This window comes from Canis lupus, chromosome 7, assembly GCF_048164855.1.
Source record: "Canis lupus baileyi chromosome 7, mCanLup2.hap1, whole genome shotgun sequence".
In the NCBI taxonomy this organism is placed as follows: Eukaryota; Metazoa; Chordata; class Mammalia; order Carnivora; family Canidae; genus Canis; species Canis lupus.
Genome location: NC_132844.1, coordinates 52,337,387 through 52,351,005, shown reverse-complemented (window position 1 = coordinate 52,351,005; position 13,619 = coordinate 52,337,387). Strand labels below are relative to the sequence as shown.

Below are 13,619 nucleotides of genomic sequence, written 5' to 3'. Positions count from 1 at the left end.
CACCACCTTTCTGGATATCACATTTTTGCCATGGGAAGAAACACGGAGGGCTGATAGGCCATTACATCCCATAGGGTAGCCTTACACTTGAGGCCTGACCAGAAAAAAAACTAGTTCCAAATTTCTGCTCCGTTGCTCAGACCACTAAGTGATGTATGTAGAAATCCAACCACAGAGCAAGGGCACCCAAGAGAATAAGTAACCCTTCTCAGCTTCTCTTGACTAGTTTCTCTAGAACACCACTAAAGGGTGATGGCAGAGCCTAGAGAAGATGATGCATAAAGTCAAAAGCTATAAAAGCTGGCCGAGAAACATCTTCAAAAGTGCATTAGAAGTTGGTCAGAGTGGGACGCCTGGGTGGCTCAGCGGTTGAGCATCTGTCTTTGGCTCAGGATGTGATCCCGGGGTCTGGGATCGAGTCCTGCATCGGGCTCCCTGCATGGAGCCTGCTTCACCCTCTGCCTGTGTCTCTGCCTCTCTGTGTCTCTCATGAATAAATAAAATCTTTAAAAGAAATAAAAGAAGTTGGTCAAAGAAATAACATGTCCACAGATGCATGTCTGTGCCATTTACATACCTCTTCTCCATATAAACACAACAGAAGCAGAACTAGTTCACGACAGGACCAGCAGCCTGGCTTCAGGTTATCATGCCTACACACATGTCTGGGAGGATGTGAACTGGTGCCACGGAATCCATGCACTAACAGGACTCCCATTGTATATGCTGCAGACACATCATCCCAATAAGTCAATCGCGGTGTCGGAGACAGGAAAGAAGGTAGCCCTACCAGAAAAGTTCTCTGGGACCTGAACCCTTAAATCATCGTAGACCAAATGGGAACCGAACCTACAAGTGACAGGCCTAGAATTTTAGAAACACTTTCTTGCCGCAGAGCCAGCAGAGCCTGCAAACGAGCTTGAAAACCAAAAAAAAAAAAAAAAAAGTTTGTTTCAAAGGGACATTTTAGAGGTAATGTATAATTGCTTCCTCTCTGTTTGATGCCCCCCTCCACCCTTGCCTTTTTCTCCTTCTCCATTCACTAATGAGAGAGTTTTCCTCTTCCCCTGCCTGTTTCAGTTTGATACGTGGCACTGGACAGGCCACTGGAAAGGGACAGGGGAGGAGAAGGCTGCTTTCAGATCTGACGCACACACACACCCCCAAGCTGGCTGCCTGCCCCCTGAAGGAGGGTCAGGCCCGATTCCATTCCACCGCAGCCAGGACTGAAGATCCAAACCGCCGGGGAGAAAAATCCCACTTGCACCAACTCCCCCGAAAGCAGAGTTAAGAAAGAGAAAGCTGGAAGGGAAGGAGGGGGAAAATAAAGCTCCACATTCCTGACATTTTTTAGCCAAGTGCTGTGGCTGCATAGAACAGCTCTATTCCAAACAGCCTTACAGGATGGAAAGAAAACCTGGGTGCAGGGCAAAGAACCTGCCCCCTGCCTTGGAAATGGGAGAAGGAATTTTGGGACGGCCCAAAACTCAACCAGAAGGCTGAGGGAGGGGCACTTACAAGTGTGTTCCCCAAAGGAAGTGATCCCCAGAGGGGAGAATTGGAGTCACCATCTCCCAGGAGATAGAACTGAAGTCCCAGGGTCCCTGGGGGTGGGGGGAATGAAAGTCCCCCTAAATGCTGTCGAGCTGAGGGTGAGGTGGGAAAGGGCAAGGCAGGGATGAGATGGAGACCTGTGGGGGGTGGAGGGGATGCCAGGGTTTGTGGCTGCCTGGGGTGGGGGCAGAGGGGTCCAGCTCATTGGCAGAGGCTGGGCAGGGGACCCCAGAGGGAGGAGCAGCCAGGGGAGTCACTCTTTGTGGGAAGAATCATAACTCTGTTTTCCTGACTCAGCTTCTGAATGAAGGAACTCTAGCCCTGCCCAAATTAGAAACCCAAGAACCTAACATCCTCTCTCCCTGTCTCTCCCTTCCCTTTCCACCTCCTTCTGTTCTCACTTCTAGGAAAAAACTTGTTAAGTGCTGGACTGCCCCCCCCCACCCCATCTGCATCCCTACATACACACCATAGCTCCAGGGGAGAACCCAGAAGGCCCTAGTCCTGTGCTGGATTATGAGGTGTCACCCCGACTTTACTCCAAATGTGAAGATGCCCACATGTGTTTCTCTGAGGTCCCGAGGACTAACTGAGCTATTTCTATTCTCATTTGGGAGGGAGAGCAGAGCTCCAAAAACCTAACTCCCTCTCCCATCTCAGTGGAGACAAGGACCTATGTGCCTAATGCAGCAGAACGTGCATCCTTCATAAGGGAGGTCTGGGCATGGCCCTCCTTCTCACCCATGGGCAAACACCAACAATCCCAGGCATTGCGGCCAGGGCCCTTGCCACACTCCCCAGGCCCATCCCGAGGCAGGAAAGGGGGAAGGCACGTTTGTTGTTATTTCTTCCACCCTGGACCTTTCTCTTCTGTCAGGTAGTGGCAGTAAGGGCTCCTAGCACTTTTCAACTCCCACAAAGTTCCAGGCTTTATGCAGAGGACTTTCCACGAAACTAATGGGAGGAGAGGGAAGGAGGCATCGAGCTCAAACCCTAGGCAGCTCTTTTAAGCAAAGATAAAACCCACAGAACCATGAACCTTAAGCAATTGCCTGAAAACACAGGAGAGAGCCACAATGCTCTGCAAGAGACCTTGCTCGCTGAAGAGCGTGTGGCTCCGAGGGCTACGGCTGTCACGTGTGTCTTTCCAACCACACCCTCCAAGACTGGTGACACGGCACCGGCACCGGGAGACCTCTGAGAACAGAGGACAGCAAACAGATACCGAGGGTATTGGCTGGACAAAACAAAATTCTCATTTCATTAAGCTAGTAAGATGATCAATAATCACAGGGCTCCAGGAGCAAGCAGCGTGTTTTCACATCTGTAGAATCTGTTCTGGCTTTTGTTGCTTACGTGATCTCAGTTAAACCTAGTCCAATAACCTCGTGAGGATGACAGATTTTCCTAACCTCTTTAGTGAAGGGGAAACTGAGGCTGCAATTTTTTTTAGTCTGACTAGTGACAGAGCAGAGTCTGGGACCCAGGGAGGGCCCTGGCGTGACACAGTTAGGGTCATATACCATGAGAGCTGTGGGGGTGCAGGGGAGAACAGAAGCAGAGGAGCACTACCAAAAGCTGGAGCGCAGACCCCCATCCCCAATCCCCGTCCCAGGTCCCGGTTGAGTTCCTATGGATGCTGAAGCCCAGCCAAGGACACATTCGCATATCCAACCCACAGGAATGTCCCCAGCCTGAGGGCAGCTTCACAGCCAAGGAGAACCCTTGCCATCCTTAGAGAGGAGACAGGGACACCGAAGGAGCAACGAGCCACACTGGGAATGCTCCATCTCCAAGGCAGTTTCTAAATGGTTACAGCTTCCTACTCCATCCCTGAGAAAACAGATAAGCAACCATACCCAGCAGGGAGGACGAGGCATGCCTCAAAGAGAGAGGGGAGTGTCACTCCCGTAATCTCGCTCTGGAGACAGATACACCACAGTGAGCCCTATACTCACTTTCCCCCAGTCCTTCCCACTTTGGATATCACATTTTTCTCCCTCTCCGGGGCAGAGAGTCATTCCCATCAGCCCCCTTGGATTCTGAGCCCCGGGCGGGCTGACTACAACTCTCTGCTTGCTGAGGCCTACACCAGGGCACTGCTGTCCTCCGTGGGACCCCATCCTCTCTGCCCCCTGACCCCCGACAGCTCGGAGACAATCACCTTTCCCCTAAAAGCAGAGAACATTCCTGTCCTTCTCCTTGCCCCTGTACCGGGGAAGAAGCTCTCGGCCCCGCTACAGAGGGATCTAAAGGAACAGTCCACAGGGTAATAAGGGGTATATGAAACCTGGCCTTTAGGCAAGGGCCAAAAAATAGGGGCGCCGGGGGTAGGGAAGAGCAGGAGGATGGTCCTGCTGGGATGGGGCCAGGGCCGCACGTGAGCACCCAGAGCGCGGTCCAGAGGGGAGGATGCATGAGACCCGGAAAACCAGGTGGGACGTGGAAAAGAGTCAGGCTCCCTCCCACTGGAAAAGCCCAGAGGAGCTGGCAGCCACCGGCTGGGAGGGGGAGTTGTGCAATGACCGCGGGTCCGGGAGTCTCCGGGCTTGGCTCCCGGACACCAGAAAGGAAACCCCACTGGTCGGGCCAGGGTGGCAGCGCCGCGGTGGGTTTGGGGCCAGGCTTCGGATCCAGGGCTGCAGGGAGCGCGGCAGGGGGCGGCCGAGCAGGGCAGCGCCGGCCCGGGAGGCGCGGGGGGCGCGGGGGCGCGGGGGGCGCGGGGGGCGCGGGGGGCGCGGGGCACGAGGCCGGGGTGCGCCCTGCGCCCGAGGGAGCCGCTGCGGGGCTGCGCCGGGCGACGCACGGGCCGGGCCGGGCCGGGCCGGGCCACCCCTCCCCGGTCGCGCTCACCTCGAACATAAGCCCGATGAGGACGCAGAGCACCACGCAGAAGCCGATGTCCGCGTGGTTGTGGATGACGAACTCCTGGCTGAAGAGCGGGTAACTTTTCGTCCTCCTGCGGAAAGCCATGGCAGCGGGCGCGCAGCGGCCGGCGGGGCCCGCACCCTGCGCTCTCGAGCCGCCGCGCAAACTTCCCCAGCCGCGGCCCGCTCCGCCCGCCCGCCGCCCGCCCGCCGCCCCGCTCGCCCGCCCGCCCGCCGCCCGCGACCCGCCGCCCGCCGGCCCAGCGCCCAACAACTTCTGGGGCCCGCCCCCTTCCTCCGCCCGCCCCGCCCCGCCCCGCCCCGCCCCCGCCGGAACCGCCCCCGGCCGCAGCCCCCTCCCCGCCCGCGCCGCCCCGCCCGGCTCGCCGCAGCCCCGCCCCCGCGCGCTTAACCCTCGCGCCGCCGGGACGGGGCGGGGGCGGGGCGGGGCCGCGGTGCCCCGGGACACGGCCGCCGGCACAGGAAGTGGGCCCGGGTCTCCCTCTTGGCGGCGCCCGCTGCTTCCTCCGCGGGAAGGGAAGGGCCCGGGAGGCCGCGGCCCGGCCGGGGGTGGGCGGGACACCGGGGCCGCGGGGCCGCGGGGCCGCGGGGCTGCGGGGCCGCGGGCGGGGGCGGAGCGCAGGGAGCGCGGCTGCAGGCGGGGCCCTCGCTGGCCGCGCGCGGGGCGCGACCGCCGGTGCATCCAGTCGACCAGGTGGCCGTTGAGCGCTCGCAGTGACCTAGGCACGGTCCGGGCTGCTGGGGGTCCGCGGCCAACACGCAGATACGTACCTACATACCTGCCTGCCTGCCCCGGGGGAGCCTGTGTTCCAATTATAGGAGTGAGTGCACGGATGGGTGGGTGGGTGGTGGGTGGGTGGTGGGTGCAGTTCTGCCAACTTGGGAGACGAGACGTTGGTGCTACTCTAAATGAGCTTTACGCGCCTACCCAGAGTCTACCTTAAATGTTAATTGATCTGAAGAATAAACACTGAAGAAGAAGAAAAAAAAAAAAAAAAAAAGAAGGCCCCCTTCTCTTGAAAAGTTTCTGTTTAATATTAGTTTTTAAGACTACTCCCGGAAAGGACAAAATGTATTTTTGATCAATTAATTTATATAGGCAAATATTGGATTTATTCCTACCAGTAATGAAGGAGTCAACTAATCGCTTTCTAGATGTGCAAAAAATGCAAAATGAACACAGAACTATTTAATTCCTATTCTCTTTCTCATTGAGTGCACCGTTATTTCATGTCTGAGTAAATATGATTTCTTAAACATGGCACAATGCGTGAAATGTGATTGAGACTGGACGTATCTTGACCTTCTAGATAAATTTTAAACTTGACGTTTCTTCACTTGGCAGTATTTAGCATAGAGGCTTCGGTCTTTTAGCTTCTTTATCTGACTTCAGGAAATGTGAAAGTAATGCCTAGGTCGGACTAAACCTCATTTAATTTCAAGGCTGAACTTTCTTAAAGTCAGACCCGAGTCTCATGAGGAATAGAAAGATCAAGAACTCTAGAGCATCTCAACTTTCCATCTGTCAAAGGTGTTCACATTTTCAAACTGCAGCCAAATCTACTATGTTGAACCCTGTGCGATCAGTTTCTTTATAGGTCAAAACCAGAATACTAGCGTTTCAGATAGTTCAACCTAATACTTTCCTTGTGTTTCCCCATGACTATTTGTAGAGGATATCATGGTGGGAATTTCTTGCAAAAAAGTGGGATATTGCCAATCTCTTAACATTGTGTTCAGGCCAAAAGTCTTTGAGAGATAGTTAGGTATTATAACTGCCATGTTTATAAATGAGAAACCTGAAGTAAGGGGGATAGCTTAGTGTTCATACTGATGATTGCCAGCCCTGAGTCTTTTCAAATGCAATCAAACAATTTTGACAAAGGGTTCTTAGGTGCTTGGTTCCATATTCATTACCTTGCAACCCATGAAGGAAGCACTAGATGCCTACTTCAGCCACCTCAGGCATCTCTAAGTCCCAGTTTCAAAACCACCTTCATTCAAAACCCCAAACAAGACCTCTTCCCAACCCCTCATGCAATCAGTCATGAATCCTAGGAATCTCAGCACCTCAGAACAACCTCCCAACAAACCCCACCTCCAGCATTCTTCACCTGGCCCACACCAATCCCATAGATACCCTGCTTCCAGTATAACACATCATTCCATTAGAGACATCTATTGAGCACCTACTGAGCGCCACTGTGCTAGTTACCAAGGACAGAAAGAAAAGACGATCCATCTGTGGTAGTTTGAAAATACATCCTCAAGTTCTTTGATATACCTCCCTTCAAGAAGCGACAATTAATCCCTCCCCACTTGAATGTGGGCTGGACTTAGCAGATGACTTCTAACAAAATAGAATACAGCATAAGTGATGGTGTGTGACTCCCAAGACATCCCAAATGTCATGAAAGACATTTTGGTTTTCCCCTTTCTGTCGTAGATCACTTGTTCTGGGGGAAGCCGCCTGCCATGTTGTGAAGATATTCAAGCAAATTTATAGAGAGGCCCACATGGTCAAGAACCAATGCCTCCTGCCAACAACCAGCACTAATTTGCCAGGCTTGCCACCTTGGAAGCAGATCCTCTAGCCTTTGTCAAGCCTCCAGATGACCGCAGTCCCACATGACCATAGTCCCAGCTGACCTCTTTAATGAGATTTCATGACTGCTTAATATAAGATCTACAGGAGTTAAAGGAGTCAAAACTTAAGGCTGGGATGACATAAATAATGGTGGGACCATTAGAAAAATCTATGTGGAACAACAGAGAAAGAGCAGGCCTAGGAGAGGAGAAGATGGCCTCGCCTATGAACAAGCTGGTCTTGAGGAATCACGAGACATCCAGATCGCCACTTTGACAGCTCAGGTAAAAAATGGATGGACTGGTGTGTGTGTGTTGGGGGGGGGGGGGGGCAGAATTAAAGGTATTTGTCGTTCATCTGCAATGGGACTGTTGAAGCTATGAGGTTAAGGATGTGATCCTGGGTGAGTGTGCTGAGTGAGAAAAAGCCTGAGGACAGAAGCATGCTAGGGAACCCCGAGCTGAGAAGGGAGGAGGAAAAAAAGGACAGTGCAGAAAGCCATGACGCAGGCTTTTCGCAAGGGTAGGGTAAATCAGGCAAGATGCAAATAAAATGAAGCCCCTCTTATGGCCTTTGAGAGCACCCCTTTTTTTGAGAGCCCATTTTTAATTGGACATTGGAGTGGGCTTACCAGTGGGTAAAAGATGAGAAAAGGAGGTGAGTATGTAATCTATTCTTTTGAGATGTTTGGTGAGGAAAAGGGAAATGGATGTTGTCTTGGGGGATACAGAGGATCTAAGGAAGGATCTTTAAATTACATATATTTTTTGGTATTGGAGCGTGTTTGGAGAAGAAACATGAGAGAAGGAAGGAGTGAAAATACTCAAATTTTAATAATAGAGATCATTGAAGAAATCAAGTAGAACAGCCCCAACCATAGGAGGAAGAGGGAAAAGTCCTCGGGCTGGGGCAAGGACCTAAGAATGGGTAAATATATAGTTACATCTGGAGGGGGAGGAAATAATTACCTCTCACATTTCTATTGCACTTTACAGTAGCCTGTGAGGGAGGCAAGACAGTCATTACCAACCCCTGGTGTCTCCGTTCTGAGACACATGAATGACCAAGGGCCACATAATCAGTGGGTAGCTGAGCCAGGACTCAGACCAGTAGGTCAGCACAGGGTTCCGTTTGCTGGACCATCCCGTAACATTTTAGGCTACCTAAAGCGTGGCACCGATCAAGGCGATACCATCTGTCTCTCCACCTGTCCTGTCATGGCTGCTGATAATTCAGCCACACCAGGGACACCTGGGTGCCTCAGTGGTTGGGCATCTGCCTTCGGCTCAGGGTGTGATCCTGGGATCAAGTCCCACATCAGGCTCCCTGCGAGGAGCCTGCTTCTCCCTCTCCCCTGTGTCTCTGCCTCTCTCTCTCTGTGTCTCTCATAAATAAATAAGATCTTTTAAAAAAAAAATTCTGCTACATCAGTTCTTACCTAAATTGGCATAGTCCATCTTTCCAGAACAGACCATGTAATTTCCAATCTCTGTGTCTTTGTTCCCCCCACAAGGCCTTTGTCCAATGTCCCTTTGCCAAAAAAGGTAACCATCCTTCAAGATAAGGAATGTGTCTCTTCCTTCACAGAGCTGTCTTCAGGGCACTAGGCTGGAGGCATGGGCACTGTACCATGGACATCTCGGGTAGCAGCACATTCTCCTGCAATCAGTGTATTTGTCTTTGAGTTTTACCACCCCCCCCCCCCCCCCCGCAGTGGATAGTGTCATCCTTCGGGGCAGGAATCTAGCCATTTGCTCTTATATTCCCACAGCACCAACCGCAAGAATCCCACATGGTATGTTCTCTTCAAGTGTTGTTGAATGAATGAATGAATGAATGAATGAATGAATGAATGAGATATGCTGTTGCCTGGGCTGGTATAAATGTAACCATTATCTCCAACCAACGGAAAATTTATTTTCTCACATAACAAGAAGTCCTGAGTTAGTTCATTCCCAGGAGTAAATGATTCATCAAAAACTAGGGTCTCTCTAGCTTCCCACTTTGCCACTCCGTGTTTGCTTTTGTCTCAGACTTTTCCCTCATGGTTACAAAGTGGCTGCAACAACTCCAGGCATTCTTCATTCATTCCTTCCTACAATAAGATCCAAAACTCAGACAGGACGGAGAGGGGCATTTTGAAGAGTGAAGAAAACTTTCCCAGAAACCCCAGACTTCTAATGCCTCACTGTCCAGAAGTGCATCCTATGCGCATTCCTAAACCAGTCATTGGCAAGGTGAATGGAATTGACATAATTGGATTAACCTCACCAAGGAGACCTCCTCAGAGAGCCTCCTGTGAGATCCTGGCTACCTCTTACTTGAATAAAATAAAAATTCTGATTGCAAGAAAAAAGGGGAGAATTGGTAGGGAGCAGATCTAGAAGGATCTGCATAGTGATTTTTTTTTTTCAGGGTTTTTTTACTCTATATATTTTCACGACTTTGCCTCACAGGACACACAACATTCTTGCCCAAAACAATCCTTGCTTTCTGGTTCCTTACAGAAGGAACATGAGCCTTACAAATGTCATACACCTAACAGTCACTGTCCAAATGTCTGGCTGAAGCATCTCCAGCTTGACAAAGTGGACAGTTTGCACTCTGGTAGTCTAGTACATTATATCAGACTCAATACCACCATTCGTCAAAGAATGAGGCTTCAAGGCCACCAGGTCTTCTTGCCTCTGATATCACAGCAGTTTAGTGGAATCAGTGTATATGGAGGGCAGGGCCGTAGGAGTAGTCATCACTGGTAGCAAGCACTAAGGAGTTGCATGTTCTATAAGGAATTTTAAAAACAATGATAAACCTCTAAATGCAGTGTAGTATCCTGGATTAAACCCTGAAACAGAAAAAGGACATTAGTGAAAACTGCTGAAGTTCAAATAGCCTGTAAATCAGTTAACTGCATTGTACCAATGTTAATTTCCGTGTTTCAATAAATGTACCACACTTATATAAGTTGGGTGAAAGATTTATGAGGACTCTCCCATTTTTGCAACTCTCCTACAAATCAAAAATTATTTCAAAATTTAAAAGAAATTAAATGACAAAAGTGCCTAAAATTGGATATACTTTCTGCATTATCACCATGGCAATTCTAAACAATGTTAGTGGTAAAAACACTTCCCCCTCAACCAAGTCTTTTGGTTCTAAGTTCTAAGCAATTGTTGTAGTTGTTGAGTCTTAACAAAAATGTAAGTTCTAACTTAGCACATTTTTATTATTTATCTTTTAATAAGCATTGCATCCTACATGCAGGTTACTCCTACTAACTCATATATACAATTGACCCCTAATACATGGGGGTCTCAGATGCATGCGTTGGTTTTGAGTAAGTTCAAATCCAACTGGAATCATCTCAGCTTGTTTCCAGCCCAGTCATGTCTCCAGCCCAGTGGTACTTCAGAAACTTGCGTTTGAACCACAAATTGGAAACAATTCTAGCACAGTGATTTTAGAGATGAAGAAATAGTACTGTGGCTTCAATTCTGTCATTCTGTGGGACCACTTATAGCTTTTATGTGTTTAAAATTTCAAACAGTGAAACAGAATGCAAAAAGCCAATTTATTATTTGTTTCAAGACACATGTCCAAATTTTTTTTCATGTAGAGGAGCAGAGAGTTAAAAATGATCAGCTCCAGGTATTAAATATGCTAAATATGGGGCACTCCAGTGGCTCAGTCTATTGAGCATCTGCCTTCAGCTCAAGTCATGATCCCAGGGTCCTGGTATTGAGTCCTGTATTGGGCTCCATGCTTAGCAGAGTTTGCTTCTCTCTCTGTCTCCACTCATGCTTGCTCTCTCTCTCTCTCAAATAAATAAATAAAATATTTTTTAAAAAATAATATGTTAAATATAAGAGTGAGTGGAATTAAAGTCCCAGGTACTAGAAACTGCTGTAAAAATCATATTTCCCCTCCACTCCTTTTAGGGATCAAGAAAGTTTGAAGGCCCAGAAAGTTGCTGAGGTTAAGAAGGATTTGGTGAAGGGAGGCAAGGACAAGGGCCTCTCCCCCACTGACCCAGTGCCCCTGGCACTGTCTCTGCAGCCCATGCCCACTCTCCTTTAGCAGACAGGCAATAACTTACAAAAACCGAGTCATTTGTTCAGTGTCAGCTAGTGAGTCAGTGGCAGAGCAAGACGTGGGAACCAGGACTCCTGACCCTGCAAGGCTCTAACCACTGCCCCCTATTTCCTCTTTCCAGCTCTCACTCAGCTAGAGACAGATTAATTCCAGAGGGCTAAAGAATGTGCCACCTGATATATGGGAAGAGGGGAACATTTTTTTAGAGTCACAACTTGAGTTGACTTTAGAAAAGAGTGAATTTCAGTCAGAATCCCCACAAGCAGAAAAACACTGGAATACAATATTTGAGAAGCAAGGGAATGATTTCAGACCTTGGTTTCCACTGACTTCTCCAATTTGGCGGGGGTCAGGGGGGCTACTGTTCAATGGAAACTATCTGGGGAACTTAACCACAAAGATGCTCATCCTCAGTTTTTTCATGTTTAAGTAGAAAGCAATAATTAAATAGAGTGACCTTTGTGATGCAGGGGGCATCACACTGAGGAAAAGCTCAATAGCAAGAACTCCGTGAAAAGGTGTGCACGAACCACTGCCTTCCCTGAGCCACTCTTTCCTACACTTTCCTAGACTCCTAGCATGGTAGACGCTATCTTGATTAAATCTAAGCAGCTCCCTGTGAACCTTTGCTACCAGTCCTTGAAATTCATACCATCTCTGTTTTCTCAGATTACAGTCCAGGGTTTAGAAACCATTCACTTGTGAATTGTCAGGCATGGATGCTACATACAACTATTGGGTTGTGTCTTTGCACAGCTCCCTACCACAATAATTGTTTAGGTGATCCCTGGTCCCCACTGAGCTAATAACTGACTTCCTACCTCACACTTGGAAGGATGATGGTTGAGTAGATGGACCAATGGATGGATGGATCAGTAGGTGGATGGATGGAAGGATGGATGAGTGTAAGTGTGGATGGGTGAATGATTGATTGGATGTAGGTAGCATTTTGTTCCCTATATGAGTGGATGGATAAATAGACTTATAGATAGGTAGATGGATAGATGAGTGAATGGAATGGAAGAATGGAAGAATGGTTGGATTAATGGATCAATATACAGGAATCCATACCATTCCATTTTTATATTGGTGCCCAAGATAATTTTTTTAAGATTTTATTTATTCATGAGAGACAGAGAGAGAGGCAGAGACACAGGCAGAGAGACAAGCAGGTTCCAGGCAGGGAGCCTGATGTGGGACTCAATCCCAGGACCCCAGGATCACGACCTGAGCCGAAGGCAGATGCTTAACCACTGAGCCACCCAGGCGTCCCAACCCAAGGTAATTTTATAGTGAAGGGGCCCCAAGAGGATTCTACTTCCACACAGGAGATATGTTTAAGACCAAAGCTATATTCAGATTGGGTAGAACTTAGCCTTAAGGTAGACTTTAAGGCCCCAAGAGGCAGGAATCGAGCTTTCCATCTATGAGCCTTAATAACCAGCTCATTCTCTGCTATATAGTAGATACTGCATGAATATTTGTTGCCAAGAATGAATGAATGAATGATTTGAAAAACACAAATCAAGGAAGGCTCCCTTGACCCTGAAATTCACTTCTACGGTCTGATTCTTTGTGCTTATAATCCAACATTAAAATTTCATTCCTTTATAAATCAATTATATATTCAGAAAGTATCCAGTTAGGATGCAAAATATTCCTGGATATCAAATACATTAAGTTCTTTCCATTTGTTGTCTCCTGAGCAGGAATTAGTCTCACTGTTGTCCCTCTTGATTCTTTGCTGATGAAGTTGGGCATGGGGCAGGTCCAGAGGTTTCTCTGACTGAGCTGAAGGATTCTTGCTAACTAGAAGGGAATGGGCCCTTTAGAGTAGGAAGTGCCAGGGCTGTGACGAGCGACCCAAAGACTCCTCTCCCATCTGACCCCTGGGAACTAGCCCCTGGCCTTCTCGGCATCCCCTCCTCTTGGTAGGATGGGAATTTCTCACTTTGTCCCCTGGGTTTCTGCAAGGTGGGGCAGGGCGCTGAGTGAAGGAAGAAATAAGAGAAGAGGGACGCCAGGGTGGCTCAGTGGTTAAGCGTCTGCTTCAGCTCAGGGTGTGATCCTGGAGTCCCTGGATCGAGTCCTACATCAGACTCCCTGCCTGGAACCTGCTTGTCCCTCTGCCTGTGTCTCTGCCTCTCTGTGTGTGTGTGTGTGTGTGTGTGTCTCATGAATAAATAAATAAAATCTTTTAAAAAAAATGAGAGAAGAGGAAAAGCGAGAGGAAGAAGGGAAACGTGAGAAGAAGAGAGACACGGGACAGTAAAGAGAGAGGGGGAAAGCACCCAGTGAGGCTGGCGATGGGCAGAGACAGGAAGGATCGGAATGATATTTGCAGCACAATGCTTCCAGTAATAACATCATCGTTGTCTTGCCCGAACAGATGTGCAAGGACTCCATCTACTCATTATACAACATGAAAATGGAACACGTTGGTTTCTATCAGCCTCATCAGAAATCTTGGCAGATGCTGTCAGAAAGAACACACTACT

General features: G+C 49.0%; 1 protein-coding gene and 1 long non-coding RNA gene across 9 annotated transcripts in view; one reads left to right on the top strand and one right to left on the bottom strand.

The window, feature by feature from the left end:
- The window catches only part of TRAM2 (translocation associated membrane protein 2), an 83,302-nt gene extending 78,681 nt beyond the window's left edge, over positions 1-4,621 (bottom strand). The window contains exon 1 of one of the 2 annotated variants that reach the window (XM_072832670.1): positions 4,408-4,621. In XM_072832670.1, coding sequence (XP_072688771.1) covers positions 4,408-4,527 — 120 coding nt within the window. In that variant the 5' untranslated portion in view covers positions 4,528-4,621. The remainder of the gene's footprint in view (positions 1-4,407) is intronic. The other variant, XM_072832671.1, reaches the window with a different exon arrangement.
- A 432-nt stretch (positions 4,622-5,053) lies between these two features.
- Positions 5,054-13,619, top strand: part of LOC140636873 (uncharacterized) — an 81,204-nt gene continuing 72,638 nt past the window's right edge. For 6 of the 7 annotated variants that reach the window (XR_012034099.1, XR_012034098.1, XR_012034095.1 and 3 more), the window contains exons 1-2: positions 5,054-5,263; positions 6,889-7,313. This is a non-coding gene — a long non-coding RNA (uncharacterized lncRNA). The remainder of the gene's footprint in view (positions 5,264-6,888; positions 7,314-13,619) is intronic. The other variant, XR_012034100.1, reaches the window with a different exon arrangement.